Source organism: Equus caballus, chromosome 7, assembly GCF_041296265.1.
Source record: "Equus caballus isolate H_3958 breed thoroughbred chromosome 7, TB-T2T, whole genome shotgun sequence".
In the NCBI taxonomy this organism is placed as follows: domain Eukaryota; kingdom Metazoa; phylum Chordata; class Mammalia; order Perissodactyla; family Equidae; genus Equus; species Equus caballus.
The window spans coordinates 64,205,628-64,227,172 of NC_091690.1; the positions used below are offsets into that span (position 1 = coordinate 64,205,628).

The following is a 21,545-nucleotide window of genomic DNA, read 5'->3' on the forward strand; positions in this document are numbered from 1 at the left end:
GGACACGTCTTAGCAAACATGTTCGTTCAGTCACAATCTTTAATAAGTCTGTATTAGATGCCAGTGCAAGGCAGCTTGCTAGGCAGTTGGACCAGGATGAAGAAGTCATGATCACTACCCTGAAGGAGTAGGGATTCCAGGGGAGAGAATAAGTCCCTGCAGGGAGCAAGTGATTAGTACCAAACAAGAGGGACAAGAAACTTGCTCTAAAGTTCGGAACAGAAGGAGATACTGGATAGGAAGCTGAAGGATTTTGAACTGGGGGGGCCTTGAAGGATTAGTAAAATTAGCAAGGGATGGGTAGTGGGGTATGAATAGGATACAGGATACATAGGAAGTAAAACATGGTTTACTTTCATTGCAAGCAACAGTTTACGAAGGAGAATAAAATGACTCAGAACTGGAAAGTTAGACAAGTTAGTTCTGGTGCCTTAAATTTTCCAGGAAACTTTATCCTGTAGATGGTGAAGAATTTGAAGGGTTGTGACCAAACCAGACCTAGTAATTTCCTCTGGCCTTGACCTTGAATGTACCTATATCATTGCCTGAATGTCACTTGCAGGCAAAGGTCCAAACTTACTCATCTTTGTTTCCCTAGCACCTAGCATGGTATCTACAAGACCCATTCTGGCTATGCAATTCACCCTTCTTCAAGGAAAGAGAAGTGAATGATCAGAACTAGTTTTCCAAGAGATCACTGTGACAATTGTGGGAAGGACAGATTGGAGGAGAGAAAGACTGACAGTGGGAGATGTTTGAGAAAGCTATTGCAGTATTCTGGGTGTGAGATTCTGAAAATCTGAACTTAAAACAGTGGCAAAAGGAAGGGAAAACAGGAAACTGTTGCCAAAGAGATCAAAGAGGACTGTCATCCTTGGACATCTGACCTAATGGGTCCTAATAACATTCTGTTTCCTTTTCCAAAGCCTGAGCTCCTTTTGAGAGGGGATGTTGACTGTTAGAGAGGGCCTGGGGCAGAGGTGAAGCCCTGGCGTTGGGTCATGGCAGTCTCCCTGCATCAGCCTGGAGCTGGCTTTGAGAAATCTCAGTTCTACTTCATAGATTCTTGGAAATTTCCATATGACCATTGATTCTTACTATGTCCCTTAAGGGTGGAGAAACTGAGAATTATTTCTCTGGGACACACAGAGTTGGTAGCAGAGCCTGCCATTGTATCGTTTACCAAAAAAAATGATTTGACAGTGTTTTGTTAGCATGATAGGAATTGTGTTTGCTTCACCATGAAGAATATGAAGATTGCATTTGTAACAGTTTCAAAGTGACACTTTGAGTTTCAAAAGAAAAGTCAATACTGTCCTCAAAAGGACACTCTTTAATAGAGTTAGTCTTTGGATGGCCAGAGCCCAGTGACGAGCTCAGATGTCGAGAGGTGACCTGGAGATTCAGGGAGGAAGGGAGGAAGGAAGCCATACTGCCCACTCCATGGGCATTAGGAGGGTGACATTTCCCCTCAAAGGTCATAAACTCAGAAAAGGCTGCTCCTCAATTTATTATCGGTTCCCTACACTCGGCTCTCTTACAGTGTCCTAACTGGTCTTTCTGGCTCTAGTCTTTCTCCTCCGATTTTTTTATCCCCATACTGCATGCAGTGTGGTTTTAACCAAACTAACGTTTTTACGCAAAGAACAAAGACAGGGCTATGTCTAGGGAATTCTGTAGTGTCACTAGCCCAGCCTGGGGAGAGCTGCTAACTCATTATATTTCTTTTGAATCTGATAATCACATCTGCCCAAACCTTCAGCTCCTACATCCACTCAGGACCACGTGAGCAGCACACAGACAATTCTCCGATAAAGAAGTGCTAGGGGCTTCTCTGTAGATGATTCGCAGACGAGCCTACAACTGAGTTTCCTTCTCTGATACCTGTAAGGAGGGCCCTTATCTGAACCCTGAAAGCCAGTTGAATTCAAGCACATCTTTTGGATGAATAAATATACATTATTTCACTTATTCCCCATAGGGTATTTGTTTTCAAGGTACTAATGAGGAAATTACTGGTCTGTGGAATAAAATGGAGAATAAATCATGCTCCTTATGTATTTCTATGCATATTCATTTCTTGGTAGTCATTTCCCTCCTGGGTCCAAAAGTACTGCTCTCAAAAATACCAAATTAATCTGCAACCTTATATACCAAATTTAGTATAATTTATAATTGACAAAAATCTATCTATTACACACGCACATCCATTTTTATAATATATTTTAGTTTGTACAGCTCTTCTCCCTTATCCAGCTTAATTCTATTTTTAAGACAATTTTCTTGTTTTGTATATGTTGACGCTTGAGTATGTTTGGTCAACCTCATCCTCAGGAGAAAAAAAATACAAAAGTTATGAAATTAAAAAGATGCCTTTGAAATCTAATGCATTTCATTGCCTAGTTAAGCTAAATCTTTCATTTAATTAGTGTCAGAAGGAGTATGGTAAATTGAAACACAATAAATTCACTTGTTCATTGTCCTCCTCCTCTCTAATGTTTTCGGTTTTTTAGGCGTCAGTTTAACAGACATTTTTTGAAGCCATACTATGTGCCAGGCACTGATTTAGGCAATGGAAATACAGCATGAAAAAGACATGATTCCAGCCTTTAGGAATCATAAAATATTCTGAGGAGATAAACATGTTAGCAAATAACAAATAGAATCTGGTAAGCACTGAGTGAGGAGTGAGCCCAAGATACCAATTGAACTCAGACCGGGAATACTTAAGCCTCTCTTGGAGTTCACAGGAAAGTTCCTAGAAGAGATAATGTCCAAAGTTAGGCTTAAGGATAAATAATATCTAACTAGGTGTAAAAGGATAGGAAGAATGTTGTACAGAGAGGACAACATGTAAAGACAGGAAATAGCACAGTGTATGCTGGGAAGCTGAAGAAGCCCAGTGTTACTTAGATACAAAAGCAAAGTACACCGCTGCACATGTCAGCAGAGGAGGCAGCGGGGAAGTCAGGAACGAGATCATGAGGGCAATGGAGAGCCTTCGGGGGATTTTAGCAGAGGTTAGAGTTTAGCAGACCGTTCTGCTGCAGTGTGGAATAAATTTCCAAAAGAAAGCAACCCTAGAAAGCAGAATTCTATGTCAATAATGCAGGTAAGACATGGAGAAGGCTAGATCTAGGACCATGGCATAGCTATAGAGAGGAAAGAAGAGACCAGAAAATATTTAGCAGAAAAAAATATATATGTGTAGCCTGGAGCGCCTACATTAATATCAGCTGAGGCTCATTAAAAATGGAGATGCCCAGCTCATCCCCAGCCTGTGGAATCAGAGTCTCTGAGGATGGGGATAGGAAAGCTACATTTTAACAAGCTCCCCAGAGATTTCTTTAGGCTCAGTAAAATTTGAGATACACAGGCATAGCAGAAAGTTTGGTATCAGACAGAATAATCAACTTGTATCAGAGTTATAATAACGTATCTAAGCCTCAATTACCTCATATGTAAAAATAGAAATCATATTAAAAGATAATATAAGTACCCGCAAATATTAGTCTATCTCTTTCCCACCCCTACCCACACTCACACACACCTCAACCCCTCCCCCTTTATAAGGCTAGAATAAGCAACTTCCTAAACGTACTCTTTTCTTTGGGTCCCAAATCCCCTTTTGCACAGATGGAGAGGACGGGAGAGTTGCTGCAGTTTGCCCTACACCCACTTGCATAACGGCTGTTTTTGACCATGTGCTTGCAGACATTGTGGCTCGGCAGGACGGTGGAGGTGGCAGCAGGACCGATCTCAGTCCCCGTCTCCTGCCCCTGCCTTTGGCTGCAAAGCGAGATTGTTTCTGAGTTCTCTACCATATCATGTGGGAAATTCCAGAACAGACTTGATTGGTGTTTATTGCATTGGAAAATCACTGCTCTTCATTCAGTACGCCAGTTACTCTGAACATCTGTAGACTGCCTTATTTTCTATGGGGCTTTTTTATAGGCATAGCTCATTTGCTCCTTACAAAAATCCTGTGAGGTAAGTATTCGTAATATGCCGATTTTACAGATGAGACAACTGAAATTTAGAAAGGATGAATAACTTACCTAAGCTCATAGAGCTAGCAAGTGGTAAAGTCGGGCCCTGCATGATAATATATTGTGTGAGCAAAATAGAATAATTGATTCTTTAAGGCATTTTTGCGTATGAATTCATTCTAGATGTTATTAGCATAGCTAATTCTTTCTATTCAATTAGTGATTCCAGGGCTAAAGTAATACAAATAGGAGATGGATAATTTGTGGTTATATAAACAACGAATATAGATTCATGATTTGAGAACACTGAGCTTTTGTTAAATTTTCTTCCCACTGTTAATTCAGGATGTTAAGTATTATTCAGAAAATTTGACTCAAACCCATTTCTGCATTGAGAGTTACTCATGAGTCAATTCTGATTCACGGCAGGGCTTCCTTTAACCTCACTCGGTAAGGTAAAAGGCCCAGAGTCACACCTTAGAGCTTGCACATTTCATTTTGCAAAGATTTTTAACTCGCTAAAAACTAAAATGCCAATAGTGAAAAATAAAGATGCAGAAGCAACTGTCCAGTCATCTGACTTCCTCACTATAATAATGATAGCCCAACTCTTAGCAAGCAAAAATAGCATATCTTGCCTCTTTTTAACTGTACACTGTGTTTATATGTGGACAGAAAGTTTGTTTTTTTAATGACAGATCATGTAATGTCTGAAAAGTTTCAACAGCTTCCACTATGTTCCTAATATTCATAAAAAATACCTAATTATTTTACCCTTTTGTTAAAAAAATTAGGCTCTGAAATTAGATTGTCCTGGCTTCTTTTCTTAGCTTTCCTAACTATGTGATCTGGAAGCAGAACTCCTCTTCCTAAGACTCCGATTTTTCAGCTGTAATAATAAAATCTAGAGAGTAGATTGCAAGTTCCTTGAAGGCAGGAAGTGTAATTTATTTAGGACCTAAAGTAGTTCATGGCACTCAACTAATAATTACCAAATTAAATAATGTGAGAATAAAGAAGGTGATGTATTAGGAGAAAACTTAAGTAAATTAGAAGGTACAGCCTACACGTTTTTTGCTGTAGCTAGTGAATGGAGAAATGAACAATTTATTGTTGACTTTAAGGAAGGTTCTCTTGATCTGAGTGTTATTTACTTTCATTTCAATAAATAGATTTCGAGTTTCCCCTATGTGCACGATACTGCTCTGGGCACTGAATGGGAACACGGATGAGGAGGGCACCACCTCTGCCATCCCAGAGTTTGCCTTCTAGTGTATACACACACACACTTACACACACCCATACACACACACATCCTACTATAGTATGAGGCAAAAAAGTTTAGTGAGAGATGTACAGTGTCTTTATGTAGATTCAAAGGAGAGAGAGGGCCTACTCTAAGAGCAATTAAGAAATGCTTTCAAGAAGAGGTAACATTTTAGCTAAGTCTGTGAGGATTGAGTAAGATTTCATCACCTGTAGAATAAGTGCAATTTTCACACTTAGAAAATAGTAGAAGCAAAAGTAAAAGATAGAGGCTGTCTGGTGACCAGAAAGTACTACAGTGGACTGGAACACAGAACACACACAAGAGGGCCGTGGGAGAAGTAACGTTGGAAATGTAGCTTGAGGCTCAGTAATAGTGAGTAGCCTCTAAAAAGCTCAAGGAGGCAATTCTTTAGGCTCTGGGGCACCCATAGAGCGCCCTTATTTGGACAGAGCAGTGACGGGATATGCTTGTGAATAAAGAAGTTGACTCTTGTTGCTGGGAGGATGGATGGTGGGTATCTGGGAGAGGCTGGAGAAGTGAGGCACCTGAGGGAGGGCATTGGAAGCACTCAGGTCACAGAGGCCTCATCATAGGGATTGAAGGGAGGTCACAGATGGCAATGGCATTTAGCAGAGAATGTTGAAAATGTCATCCATGAGCACACAGAGGATCATGAATGAGTTACTAATTGGTAGAGAAAGGGGTAAAAGGCAAATTGTGCAGAGTAACTGTGTCCACTAGGATGCCAGTGGAAAGGAGAATGAACTTGGCAGAGCTTAGACTAGAAATTAAAATTGTGTGTATGCTTTGAGGCCTAATCCCAAGCAGATATCTCCCAATACCCACCTCAGTACATTTGCCTTATCTGCCAGTTGAAGTCTTCAGCATTAGGTAATTGCTCTGCGCTGTTAGAAATCGACACCAGTTTATGCATGATACTGAAGTGAACTGAAAACCAACCCAGGCAGAATCGATAAAATTGTCACTAAAACAAACTTTTTTAAAAGACAAAACCAATTTTAGACTGATTTTCAGGTTAAAAGCAGAAAACTGATTATGATAGACCCACTCCTCTGGGATTAAGAAGTTCTTTGCGGATACTAGCAATAAGTCTTTATGTTTGCAGAGCTTCATTTCAAAGATTTCATTTCATCTTCCATTTCAAAGAGGAGGATGCAAGCTCAGAGGAACTAAATGACCTGTCCACAGTCACATAGCCAAGTGCTGTCCTTTGCAGATTCGTGAATACTGTTTCATTTATTTAGCAAAGGTTTAGCACTGTGCTGGGGTTTGGGGTCACAAAGATGCATGCAAGAGCCTTTGCCCTTGCTCTTGGCAAACATTGAATGGTCTGGGAAAGATCTGAATTCCCTTGGAAGCTGGTGCTCTCGATACATAATCTGTTCCTCTCAGGTGGTCTAGGGACCTAGCACTGTGATCCTAGCTACCACTGGCCATGTCATTTGAGAGAGGCCAATTTCTCCTCTGTAAGATGGGACTTGCAAGAAGAATGCGGCAAACTAGCTCTATTAAGACGTGAGATAAACTTACCTAAAGAGACATAGTATGAAAAGCTAGTAAGTCAAATCAAAATTACACTCCACCAGAAAACTTCTGTGTGTAGCCCACATGTCATCTATCAATCATAACATAATAAGCACCATGTACCTACTGTCTAATATGAAGACATGAAACAATGAAAAGCATCTGATGACTAAGGATTATGATTTATCACATTCTGTGCACTTGAGGTCCATTTAGGGGAAAAGGGGAGAAGGGTGATTGGTATATATAGGTAACGATGGAAAAGGTCTGGGAAACATCTTTTACTTGTTTGTAGTGATAACCTGTAATGCAGATGGTTTCCATTAATTTACAGAGTTCTGGGAAATTTGGGTGACACAACGACAAAGCGAGAGCTTTCCCAGTGCCTGTTTCACATTTATTGCGAGCACTTGTCAGTATAATTTAGAGCCGATCTCACTTGAAAAAAGGCAAAAGGCTCACAGATACACCCTTTGCCTTTCATGTTTTGACAACTTCAAGAATATTTGTAAAGATTTCACTGCCACTTGCTGAAACTGGTGTTTGGGCATTCTTGATGTGACTGTTGTTATTCCTGGAAGGCCCCAAGAAGCCACCGTTTCTCTCTGTAATTGGCTTGTGCTCACCTGTCATGAAGAATTAACACTTTTATCAATTGGGAGCACATGTTTGGCGTGAAGGTGAGACTTACCACTCCACATTCATTCACCGACAAAGCGGTCTGTGAACTCCTCCCAGGCCTGCAGGCCCTCGTGGAAGTGGAGCACAAGGAGCACAAGCCCAAGGTTCAGTCAGAAAAAAATACACAAATTTATGAGTGCTACTCAGTGGTACTTTGTCAAAGGTAAGGAGCTCTCTTGTCCCCCAACTGATCCCCAAGAGCTGACTGAACTTCTTTGTTTACCCCCTTCTCAGGAAGAGGCAAAGTTCGGATTTGGTAAATAAGGAATTGGACTTTGATCAACATTTCTAAAACGTGGTAACAATATAACTAACATTTATTGAAGGTTATTTATAAGCCAGGCCATTTGCTAAATGGATTATAAGGATTTTTCTCCTCACAACAAGGCTATGAGGTGAGGGCTACATAGGGGCCTCTTTTCAAGAAAATAATCCTGGTCTCCCCCAGTCTTGACTAAATCCTTTCATGATGATATTTCCAAAATATATATAAACATAAAATTAGGTACAAGTACTGTGTGTTTAAAGCTCTTATCACCTAGAAAATTAAAAGAAATTTACAAATTAAATGTCATACATATTTGGTATTTATATTTTATAGCAACAAGATTCAAAATCACAACTATAACGTGATTGGTGCTGCTTTAGCAATGCTAACTCTTCACCCCCAATGCAGACACCATAGTGGCTGCTGTGTGGAGGGTTTCTTTTGAGTTCTACCTGCTGAGGCTTAGGTGAAGATTCCGTTCTCACCCCACTGTTTCCCCACGGTACACCCACTGCAAAACCACCGCGGAGGTCCCAGGCTGCCTCTTACTCCTCACCGAGTACTCAGCCCCCAGCACAGAGCCCTAAGGAGTTGTTGAATGAATAACTATGGACCTCAGTTATCACACTACAGATGCCCTTTCCTCTGTAGCTGAATCCAAACTTGACAGTGTTCCTTGCCTGCCTCACTATGCCATGCTCAGCTGCACTCTCTGGTGCCGTCTGCAGATAATCTGCCTGGAGCACCCCTCTGTCCACCCCCCATCCAAGTTGAATTTGCTATTTTTAATCTATCATGGGCTGAGAAACCCAAGGAACCAGCTTTTTTAAACAATTTTTTTTAATTTAATAGTAAGTAGGCTCTTGCCTGTGATGAAAGTGTGTAAGACTTTAATGGATAGATTTTGTGACTTCTCTGTCAGCTGCAAAATTCTCCTTCTTTGGGATTTATAATCCAAACACTTGAAGTTGCTGATTAAATGATAAAGAATGGTTTCTGAACTCTACGTGTAATTTCTGTAGAAAAATGTGTACTATTCGCTTATTGCTTGATTATTTCTGGAACAGAAGCAAACATGCAGTAGTACCACATGTAAAGGGGTTCACAGTACAGGCTAGCGCAGCCTCTAGAGCATCTTTCCCACCATTCCTCTGAGCCCCACCCTCCCCCAAGTCCTACACTCCATCCGCACAGCTTCACAGGATGGGGGAGGGTAGAGGGGAGAAGTATTTTCGCCCTTCCCCATTGGACAGACCTTTCCTCTGCCTGCACTGAGCTTTGCTACCTCTCCACCCAACCAACTCCTACTCGTTCTTTAATTCTCAGCTAAAATGGTGCCTCTGGACCTTCTCTGGCTTCCCCAGCAGAACCTTACTTCCTCCCCTGTGCCCTCACAGCTTATTGTACATTCTTCCATGCCAGCAATTATCACACAGTGTGCTAATAATTTGCTTAAACTGTGAGCTCCTCACTTTGTGTTCCCAATATTTATTCTAGCCTTGTTGTTGCAGAGCAGACACACACCAGGGATGAAACCCATCCCACATACCATTTGGCAAGAGCCAGCCTGAGAAAGTGAGCTTTGGCAATTCCTCTACCTAGAGGAGGTGCTTTTTTCTAATTTGCACCAGACACTTTTGCCATTGGAGCCCTGAGTATAATGTTTGGCAAAAACAGTAAATGCTTTGGGATAAAAATAAGTATCATTTATTGACCACTTACTGTGGCTAAGCCCTCACATGCCTAGATGCATTTAGCACTACAATAGCCTATCATGGAGGTATTCGTATCTCAGTCCTTTGGGATCTTCCAGTAATGGATACTGCTATCATATATAGTCTCTTCTACTGGGATATGCACTCTTCAGCCCCTGAAACGAGGGTTGAGAATGGGTAGAGAGCAATAATGTTGTCTGTTAGGTGCTATTTCCTAGGCACTGTGCTAAATGAGGCAAGTGCATTTTCTCACAAGTGGAACACAATTGTTACGTGAAAGCTATGTCCAAACAAGATGCAAAAATTCCTCCCCTTGAACCAGGACAGTAGCAGGAGGGATGGAGAAGTGACAGAAATGCACAAGTAAGGGATCAAGGATGATGGCAAAGTTTCTGGTGGATGCTAGGGGGAAAAAAATCCTCCCCAGGCGCAAGAACCATTCTCTTTGGCTTTAGAGTGACAATCAGTTTACGGTGACAGACTCATCCAGTGATTGCTGACATCTGGTACAGAAATAACAATGAACCTGCAGGACTGTGACATGAACACAGAAAGGAAAGGTGTGTGTATGTGTGTGTGTGTGTGAGTGTGAGAGGGAAGAAGGGAGGAAGGAAAGGAGGGAGAAGGAGAAAGAGAGAGAGATTGTTCTTAAAAGGAAGTGTTGAGGGGTTTGAAGGTATTTTATTCTCTTGAGGTGTGTGTATCCGTTTTCAAGGTTTTTATCTCTGCACTCTAAAGTCTTAGAGGAAGTCTTGGCCAAGTGAGAATCCGCACTTTCATCAGCTACTAGTTGAAGTTTAGCAAGCAATGTTCCATTTTTCTCTCCCCAAAAGTGAACCATTGAGAAATCCTGGGCCACTCACATCCTCTCACGTTAATACTGTGATATGCTCCTCTGACAGGCTCTGCTTGTCTCAGAAAATGCCGTCCACTTGCATATAACATATAAAATGCCCTTCAAAGGAAATGTGTAGGTGGAAGATGCTGTGTGGGCTAGACAAAAGTGTCCAAGGCAGAAATGACCTCTCCACTCATCTGCCATGTGACCTAACTCCTAATGAGAGTCCTAATCCCTGACTCGTCCTGCTAAAGTGGGGCTGTTGGCTGAGGGCCCAGCAGTCTCAGCTGTAATGGATTTGTCTCCATTTGTAAGTTACCCCTCCTTCCATTCAAGCATAAGGTGAGAATTATTCAATCAGGCACAACTTTACAAAAAGTACTATTTATTATTGTACTTACTTATTGGTTTGTTCTCGATCACTCCTGAGACACAAATGCTGCAAGTGACCTCTTGTGCTCTGGGTCTGGAATTGACATCAGATGGTGGGAGGCAAAGCAAACTGTCAGTTCCTGAAACTGAGTCGTCTTCCAAGAGGGTGAAGCTGAGCACCTCTCCTAGCTGAAGGAGGGGAGGAAAGGAAGGAAGGGGCAGAGGGAGAAAGTGGAAACATCTTCATAGCGTACAGGACCTTCGAGGTCTTCTCATTTATTGACAGAAGAGAAAGCTGATGCTAAGGGGGGAAAGTGACTTTCCTAAGTTCATATAGATGGGGGGACCAGGGCCAGGGCCAGGAGCCTCTCCTCTGAGTTTCCATAGCACGTATAACCTGACTATTTACCTGTTGCTCTCTGCTGGATAGTAAGCCCCACATGCAAAAGCAAGTTACCTCTCTGAGCCTCATGTGTTACCAGTGGTGGTGGTGGTGATGGTGATGATGATGATGTTGATGATGATGATGTGAAGTAAGCAGTAGGCATTATTATTAAATTCATGGTACAGATAAGAAAAATGAATCCCAGAGAGGTTAAATAACCAGTCCAAGGCCACACAGCCAGTGAGATGATCAAACTTAGCAAGGAAGACTCAGAAAGAAAATGTGTGTAGCAGAGAAGAGATGTGCCTGGGCCTGTCTGACCCCAGGACTGGGCTCTTATCTCTTGCTTGTGCACATTCCTCATTTAACAAATACCCTGGAGTATATAGTGATGCTGGTCTCACTCTGCAACATCACATGCCTCCAATTGAGCAAACTAGATTGTGAAATGAGGTCATTGGGCCCTCCCTTCCTGCCTGCAATAGGGTGCAGCACAATTTCCCTGCCATGAACAGCCAGCTGTCACCCAAGGCATTCCTCAGCCAGCACTGCTTAGACAACTACAATGTTCTCAGTCCTGGAAGAGTGCAAACGGAAAGTAAAATAATAGTGAACTTTGGGCTTTGAAGTCTGAGAGAGCTGAGTTTGAATCCAGTTCTGCCACTTACCAGCTTGGCAAATGATGTTACCTCGCTAAGCCTCAGTTTTCTTATTTGTATATGTGTAATAATATAGATGGGGCGGGGGGGGGGGGTGTAGGTATCATGGTATTGTGGGGAAGATTCACTGAGATAATTAGTACAAAATGTTGAACAAGATGTATACTGATAATGGCACAGAGAAAGAGCTCAAAAAATATTAGTTACTATTACTATTATCAAAGAGTTTACATTCTAATTGGAGAAAAGACGCATTTTGAGTTATCATATGACAGTCAAGAACTCTGCCTAATGCCTTCTGCTGGTGGAATAACTTCCCCCTCTTTCTCCCTATTCTACTTGGTGAATGATGATCTATTCTTTACTATCTAGTTCGTGTTTCACCTCTTGTTATCCTCTACAGAAGAACTTATTCTGCCTTCCTAATGCCCCTTTATTAGCTTGCCCTCACTGTCACACTGTATTAGTAACTTAAGAATCTCTGTCACTGAATTGTGAGGTCTGTTAGAGTGTGGCTCCAGTTCCTAGCGCAGTGCCTGGCTTATACATGTGCTCAGTATATATTTGGTGCATGAATTAATGGATGCAACAACCTAGGGTAGATGGGTCTGGAGTAGTTAGGAAAGGCTTCTCTCAGAAGGTCCGTGAGAGATAAGTAACTTCACAAGTGCTTAGATAGACGGCAATGGAAACAGGGGGAAAGATAGAGCATTCTGTAACTTTATGTTGGTGTAAATCAATGATGTGGATTTCAGTGGGGGTCTTTTCCTCAACAGGTAAAGGTAAATCAGCTTACAGCTTCCCTGCTGACCTCACGGGGTTACATCACCTCCAGAGTAGACGTGTAGGACCAGCCAGTGAAGACTGGCCTGAGGGATTACCAAAAAGAAGAGGAGCTCTTGAGGAAGTTGCAGAAGAACTGGCATTCCTGGGAATAAAGAAATGAAATTGAGGAGTGACTTGCTTCCTGCAAATGAGCCTATTACTTGATACTAATAGAAAGCACTTAGTGCTACTGTAGCCCCTAGGGGAACCATCACAGAAACCTCATTGCCTGAAACTTTTGAAAAGAATAAAGCAACAGAGATTATGTTTCAGAAATAAACTATAACATTTCAGGGAAAGTAATTTGCCTGGAGCAGTTCTCAGCAATGATTATTGTGGCTATATGCTGAAAGCAGAGTGGAATGCATATTTGGAATCTTTGTAAGCAGTCAACAGAAAAGGCAGTATTGCGTAGTGGTTAAGAGCTCAATTATGAAGCCAACTGCTTGGGTGTGAAACTTAGCTCATGTCTTGTAAACCCTGAGCAAGTGATTCAACCTCCTTATACCTCAGTTTCCTTATATGTAAAATGTGGGCACAATTTATAGGCATGAAATAGGTGTTGATGATATATGGAAAGGACAGAATAATCCATGTAAATCACTTAGAAAAGTACCTGCCACGTGGGTAAGCATTTAACAAATATTACTTATAAAATGCCATTATGATTACCAAGTCCCTCTTAGCGATTTTGCTCCGTGCATTGTTCTGGGCGTCCAGCCCTGGCGGTCTAGTGGTTAAGATGCAGTGCTCACACCACTGTGTTCCGGGTTTGTTTCCTGGTCATGGAACCACTCCACGCGTCTGTTGGTTGTCAAACTGTGGCAGTTGCATGTTGCTGTGATGCTGAAAGCTATGCCACAAATACCAGCAGGGTCACCCACAGTGGACAGGTTTCAGCAGAGCTTCCAGACTAAGACAGACTAGGAAGAAGGACCTGGCCACCCATTTCTGAAAAAAATTGGCCATGAAAACCCTACGAATGGCAGTGGAGCATTGTCTGATAAGCACTGGAAGGTGAAAGGATGGTGCAAAAAGACTGGGCAGGGTTCCACTCTGCTGTACACAGGGTCTCTAGGAGTCAGAATCAACTCCGTGGAACTAACAACAGCAAATTGTTCTGGGGCACTGTGGGCAGTGCAAAAGAAAATTTTCAGACAAGATCCATCCTGGTGCTTATGGAGTTAGGCTGAAGGTGAAACAAAAAACTAACATCAATGAGGCAGGTAAGGAACACAAGTCCCAAACTGCATGACTGGGTGCTGAGGAGGCAGAGGACTAGAAGCGTCAGAGAAGAAGCCTAACCTGGTGGGAGTGCAATAAAGGTTCACAAAAGGTAATTAAGACTGGATTTCATTCAGGTTAGGATATTATCATGTATTTTGTCAAACTCTGGATCCTGGAGGGGAAAAAGCATACAAATAAAAGAACGCTCTCAATTATCAATGCATTTAGAGAATGCTAAAATAGAAAGGGGAAAAAAGGAATTTTTTTTAACTTGACTTTGAGGTTTCAGAATTTAACAATGATAGAGATGAAAGAAATCTTAGAGATCAGCTGGTCTAAGCACATTGTTTTACAGATGAAGAGATAGGCCTAAAGATGCAAGGTGACTTGCCCAAGTCTCACTGGAAACCCAGGTCTCCTCATTCTCCTCAGTCTGATTCTCAGCTCCCTGTAGATGTTGGTTGGTTTCTCTGGCTCCTGAAAGCCATTCTTCTTGCCTAACACCGATCAGCTGTTTGGCCTTCCATTTATGAGCCCAGAGTATTTCCCACTGGCTCCTGCTGCTGTTCCTTCTGTGGCCAGTTGTATGCTGACAGCCATATCTTGCAGGCTTAGCCTTCTAGACATTGACAGGAATTTTTGAATTGTAGCAAATAGCAATCAAAGGAAAGGGAGAAAAAAAAGGCAGGAAAGGAGGGAGGGAGGGAGGAAGAAAGGAAGGAAACATAGAAATCAAGAAATTAGTAGTAGGACTACCCTCTGATCCGCCCATCTGTTCTGATCCCCATTTGTCTGTATAACACATGAGAATTTAAAACTAATTCTAACACTTCCCAGTGTTAAGAATATCTTGAAAATGAGTACAGTGGAGAATGAAGGGTTTTTATTTTCTTTGCTTAGTTTTGCTTTGTCTTCAGATTCTGTGGGTTGTTGTGTAAGCTACAGTATTTTGTGGCTTACTGATGAAATGCTGGAGAATTCCAGAATTATGAAGCAATTTATTGGAGTCACATAGACTGGCAGTTTCCTATGGAGTCTACCACACAAAATGGTGCACAAATTGGCAAAGAAAATGACACGTCAGAATGAGTTACCAAATTTTTTCATCTCTAGCACTAGTCTACAAATGTCAATATCTATTTAAATGAAGACTAAATTGCTAAGGGCTTAGCAGAAGGCTTGGCACATAGAAGGACATAGTAGCCATTCAATAAATAAATTTATTAATGAATAAAGTGAAAAATTATAAATTATAAATTTATTAATAAATAAAGTGAATAAATAAATGAACAAGTGACCCCCTAGCAGACAATAGCATGAAGCTTCCATCAAGCTACAATGAACTCAAAGAAAGCCATTTCAATTTTTTCCAGCAGTTCGAACTATGAGCCAGTAGCCACACAAAAAAGTTTCAGGTTTGCAAGGCAGGACTGAGTGTGAAAGAAACTCAGTTTTGGCAGACAACACAGTGCAACAGCACTGTCTTTGGGGTTTGATTCTCCAATACTTTCATTCTTCCAATTTGAAGCCATGTCCACATCCAGGCTGGACTATTTTGAATCTTAGCAAATAGACTCATGCTAACCTAGTGCCTAAGCCCTACATCCAGAATGATAACCTTCCTCCCTCAACCTCAGAAGAAAAAATCAGGAACAAGTTTGAAAGAATCTCCAGGCCATTAAGAGAACACTTGTCAACAGTAATAGATGATGGCGGAAATCAAAGTCTTCCTTTTCCATTGATTAGAGTAGGGCTGCTACAATATTCCAAGCTCCAGTTATTTCAATATGTTTCTGGATATTATGCCCTGAATTGTAAATACATCATTTTCATAATTTTTTTATTGTCTCAGAGCCTCGTATTTTAATGTAAAGAAGTTTATACTTTTGTGGCAAATAATCCCTCTTAGAAAAGTTAGTCTTCAAGAAGAGAATTTGATAGTGAAAAATCAGAACTTAATTTTTCGATTGTAGGATGTGTCAGTGTTCTCTTATAACTTGATTAAATAAATCTTGCTCTTGACTAACAGGATTAAAATATAGCTTTTTAATAGAAGCCTTACATTATAATGGGGTAATTAAGAGAGTTATAGGGGGTGTTAGAAGGAAAAAAAGCAGTCAGGACTCATCACTGAGACCAATTATAAATTAAGAATAAATGGTTTCTGGTAGAAACGTCAATTAGTACCGATCATTTTGAAAGCAATTTGGCAACGTGTCAAAATTTTTTTAGCTATCCATAATTTTTAACTCAATAATTCAACTTCTATAAATCTATCCCAAGGAAATAATTTGAAATACAAAAAGTGTTATATTCATTGCAATGTAGAGTACTTAAGAATGGAAAACTACAGAAGTGTCCCATAATATAGGAATGTTTAAGCCACCTGTGGTAAATTCAATTGATGAAATATTAAGTTGTCATTATGTTTACAAGATATATTGGTCTTCTTTTCTTGTGAAGTCTTTTCTAGTATTGGTATCTGGGTAACGATGACCTCCTGGAATGAGTTTGAGAGTGTTCCCTCTTCTATCTCTTGGATAAGTTTGTGAAGAATTGGTTTTTTGGGTTTTTGTTTGGTTGGTTTTTAAAAAATTTTTGGTGGAGTCTACCAGTGAAGCCATCTGGGCCTGGGCTTTTCTTTGTGATAATTATTTAAATTGCTAATTCAATCTCTTTATTTATTATGGGTCTGTTCAGAGTTCTATTTGTTCTTGAGTCAGTTTTGGTAGTTTGTGTTTTTCTAGAAATTTTTTCCACTTCATCTAAGTTATCTAATTTATTGGTATACAATTTTTCATAGTATTCTCTTATAATTCTTTTCACTTCTGTAAATTCAATAGTAATATCTCCTCTTTCATTCCTAATTTTAGTAATGAGACTTCTCTATTTTTTTCTTGGACAATCTAGCTAATGGTTTGTCAATTTTGTTAATCTTTTCAAAGAACAAACTTTTGGTTTTGTTGATTTTTCTTTATCATTTTTCTATTCTCTAGTTCATTAATTTTTGCTCTAATCTTTATTATTACCTTTTGCTGATTGCTTTAGGTTTAGTTTGATCTTCTTTTTCCACTTTCCTAAGGTGGAATATTAGAGTATTGATTTGAGATCTTTTTTAATATAATCATTTACAGCTATCAGTTTCCCTGTAACACTGCTTTAGCTGCATCCCATAAGTTTTGGTACCTTGTGTCTTTATTCTCACTTATCTAAAAAGTATTTTTGATTTCTCATATCATTTCTTCTCTGAGCCTTTGGTTAGTTTGGAGAGTATTTTTATAAATTTCCACATACTTGGGGATTTCCCAAATTTCTTTTTGTTATTAATTTTTAATTTCATTCCAGTGTTATGCATTCATTAAAGCTGAGGCTTCCAAAGACCCTCTAATGATGTCAGAATGTGTTTCTGTTACCATTAAAATAATTGGCTTCTGTTTATTGAATTTTACTAAGTGCCAGGCATTATGATAAGAGTTTTTATACATTATCACATTTAAATACTCACAACTGAGGCTCAGAGAGTAAACAACGTTCCTAAAATCATACAGCTAAATTTCAAAGCCCTTTCGCATAACACTTTACTATATGTTATAATAGTAAATAAAAACAAATCAGAATTTTAAATTCTATAGACCATATAACACAACCAAATTTAAACAGAATAAAAATTTTTTAAAGCAAAGAAACAGTAATACTAAAGATGATTTGTTTCTCAGAATTAGGATGACAAGTAACTTTTTTTGTCAATTTCCTTCAAATTTTTCCTAAAAGAGGCATGCTTCATTTATTAGTAAAAAAAGCATTTTTAACAAACTAAACTTTTTAGTCAGGAAAAGGAATAAAAGTTAGGGAAAAAAGTCAGAACAAGAAAACTAAATGGTAGATTTTATTGTGAATACTACTAAAATCTTTTAAACTTTTCCATTGACTAATTGGATAATTATGGACCATAGAGCTGAAAACGTGGTACTATGCAGAAATGCATACAAGCAAATAGCTGAGCCACCACATTTTTATTACTAGTAATAAACAGCAACTAAAACTAAAGCAGATCATTGATAAAGCAGAATTATAAGATGAAATTAATGAGAAAAATTCTGAGTGATAATAACTGTGGAGAAATGCAATAAAAAAATACATATTACTCATATGGTTCTTATTCTTCCATTACTTCGTATGCTTTTCTCCAGATATTCATTGTTTCTCCTCCTCCTCCTGCTCCTTCTTCTTTTTTTGCCAAAACTTTGTCCCCATAGTCCCAGTGGGAATCATCACTCAACACTTTGGTTCATGCATTCATTTGATGAATATTTATTGAGTACCTAGCATGCTCTAGATCCTGCAGATACAGAAAGGAAAGTGATGTGGTACCTGCTCTGAGATCATAATGCAGTAGGAAGGAAATATATAAAAATGAGTGGCATTCACTGTGACAGCTTTGGGTAGAACACCTGAGCATAACCTTTATGATGTATCAGTGTTCACAAGTTGAACAAAGGGGAAAGGTTTTTATAACCACCACCCAAGTCAAGATATAGAAGATCTATCTTTAGGAGAGTAGCCTAGGCTGGAAATATATTTGGGGGAGGTGTCATGGATCTAACCATGATAAAGATGGATAGGACATAGTTCTTAACTCCTCAACCACTGATTTGATTGCTACTACCATAGCTTAGTTTTGCCTGTTTTAGAACTTCTTATGATTGGAATCATGTATAAATATTCTTCTGTGTCTGCCTTCTCACACTCAGCATAATGCTTTTAAGATTCATCCATGTTGTTGCTTGTATCAGTAATTCAGTCCTTTTTATTGCTGAGTAGCTTTCCACTGTATCAATATACCATAGTTTATCAATTTACCTGCTGATGGACATTAGGTTATTTCTAGTTTAGGGTAATTATGAACATTCTTGTAGACACTTTTTTGTGAACATATGTTTTTCTCTTGAGTAAATATCTAGGGATGAATTTCTGGATTGTAAATTAGCTATAGGATTAACTTTATAAGATACTGCCAAACTATTTTTCAAAGTGGCTGTACCATTTTGCATTCCCGCCAACAATTTATATGAGAGTTCCACTTGCTTCACATTCTTACCAACACCTAATATTGTTAGTCTTTTTAATTTTAGCCACTCTAGTGGGTATGAAGTGTATCTAGTTTTGGCTTAAATTTCCATTTCTCTGATAACTAACGATGTTTCTCATATGTTTATTGGCCATTTGTATATCTTAAGTTGTGTACAATCAAGTCTTTTGCCTACTTTTTATTGGATCATTTTTCTTTTTATTGTTCAATTGTAGGAGTTCTTAAATATTCAGAATAAAAATCCTTTGTTAGATATATATACTGTAAATATTGTTTCTGAGTTTGTCCCTTGCCTTTTCATTTTCTTGATGGCCTCTTTGGAAGAGCAAAAGTTTTTAACTTTGATGAAATCTAATTTACCAGTTGTTTTATTTATCATTTGTGCTTTTATGTTCTATCCAAGAAATCTTTGCCTACCTCAGATTACAAATATATTTTATATTTTCTTCTAGAAATTTTATAGTTTGAGCTTTTACGTTTAGATCTGCAACTATCTGTAGATAATTTTGGTGTATGGTGTAAGTTACAAGTCAAAGTACGTTATTATGAAAAATTTCAAACATATAAAAATTTAGAAGAAATAGAATTATGAACTCGTACCTACCACCCAACTTCAACAATTACTTACAATTTTGTTTCATATATTTTTAAATATATGAGATATGAGAATATCTATGAGATATGTATATGAGAAGATAGATTTTTTAATATATATCCCCTGAACTATTTTGAGAGGAAGTTGTAGAAATTATGACTTTTTTTTTGTTCTGATCCTGAATTCAATCCATACATGAATGCAATTCACACATTGCATTTCGTTTGTCCTATTATCTTAATCTCTTTTAGATTAATCTAGAATCTAGAATGGTTCTTTAGCTTTTTATGTTTTTCATGACATTGAGATATTTTAAGAGGATGTCTCAATTTTAGTTTGCCTAATTATTTCTTCATGGTTAGTTTCAGCTAATACATTTTTGGCAGAAATACTGCATAAGTGATATTGTTTACTTCTCAACACTTTCCATCAGGAGGCACATGGTGAAAGGTTATCCCACTATTTGGCGATGCTAAATTTGATCACTTGTTAAGGCGGTATCTGCCAGATTACTCCACTATAAACGCATATTTACCCACCTTTTTCATAATTAAATAATCTGTGAGAAGATAAGTGTTCTGTTCCCCAGCAAACTTTCAATCAATAGTTTAGCAACCATTGATGATTCTTGCCTGCATTAATTATTATTATGGTAGTTGAAAAATGGTGATTTCCTGACTTTATCATTCCTTCTATAGTTATTAATTGGTATTCTACTGTATTGAAGAGCTTTCTCTTCTTCCCATTTTTAATTTCTTAATTTAGATATTTTTGGACTCATGAATTTCTTTTTTAATTCGATGTCTTATACTCCATAACCATCATTATTCATTTTCATGTTCAAATTGTCTAGTTTTGGCTGGTGTGATCCCTTTTAAACTGGCTTCAGTGTCCTTTTAACATGCCATCATTAGTTTTAGGGTTCTTTAATTTTGTATTGTTTTCGTGTTTGTGTTTGGTACTTCTTACTTTCCAGTCCAACAAAATGTTTCAGACTCACCTTATACTTTCCCTGTTCATGGAAGTGGCCATTTCTCAAACAAAATACTAGTTCCTTTTTGTGGAAAATGGTACTTAGAAGACAAAATCTGAGCACCAGGTGTGCTTTTTGCCCCTAGAGTATCATTACATTTAGGCTCCTTTAATAGACAGAGAGAGGAAATAAACTTTTTAAGAAAATCATAAGTTTATATCAGATGCCTCCAACTACTATTCACCATCATAAAATTCTTCCTCTCTTTCCTCCCTTCTACATTTCTACCTCATCCTTCTTTCACAATGACAACCCTGTTTTCCAGCAACATCCATGTATTTACTCATTTGTTCATTACTTACACAGCAAATGTTTTCAGAATTCAACTAATAATAAACCTATTAAGTGAAGTTCAAGATTTCTTTACAATTCTATCTTTAGAATATATTCTAGAGGTAGATAGTCAGAGTACTGTGTTCCTACCATATTTTTTGAAGCAAATTCAATGTGTCAAATTATTTAAACTGTAAATATTTCAATATGACATGACCACAATGCCACTATCACACATAAAAACTAACAATTACTGTATTAACAAATATCCGGTCTTTTTTCAGTTCTCAAATTGGCTCATAAATATCATAAATTCTTTTTTGTTGCTTTTTTTCTTTGTTTTACAGTTTGTTTGTTTGAACCAGGAATGAAGTCTATTGCAATTTGTTGATCCATCTTAAGTCTCTTCTGATCTATGTTTTGCCTCATTTTTTGTTTGTTTTCTTTTTCTTTCTTTTTTTTTTTTTTGGTGAGGAAAATTGTCGCTGAGCTGACATCCATGCCAATTGTCCTCTATTTTGTATGTGAGACACTGCCACAGCACAGCTTGATGAGTGGTGTGTAGGTCCGTGCCCAAGATCCGAACCTGTGAACCCCAGGCCACTGAAGTGGAGGGCACAAACTTAACAGCTACATCACCAGGCCAGCCCCTTCTTTCAATTTTTATATCAAAGAATCCAGGTCACTTGTCTCGTGGAGTTTGCTCCAGATTTCCCTTATAGTATAATTTATTGTGTTTCTCTATCCTCTATCTCTGTAAACTGATAGTTGGACCTAAAGG

At 38.8% G+C, this 21,545-nt stretch overlaps 1 protein-coding gene across 49 annotated transcripts in view; it reads left to right on the forward strand.

Annotated features, from left to right (window-relative positions):
• DLG2 (discs large MAGUK scaffold protein 2) overlaps positions 1-21,545 on the forward strand; it is a 1,837,299-nt gene that overhangs the window by 1,781,236 nt on the left and 34,518 nt on the right. Inside the window, exon 16 of one of the 49 annotated variants that reach the window (XM_070274297.1) lies at positions 12,499-14,506. The exons of the other annotated variants lie outside the window; for them this stretch is intronic. Coding sequence (XP_070130398.1) covers positions 12,499-12,570 — 72 coding nt within the window. The 3' untranslated portion in view covers positions 12,571-14,506. Of the gene's footprint in view, positions 1-12,498; positions 14,507-21,545 lie in introns of those variants that run through there. 49 annotated transcript variants of the gene reach the window in all.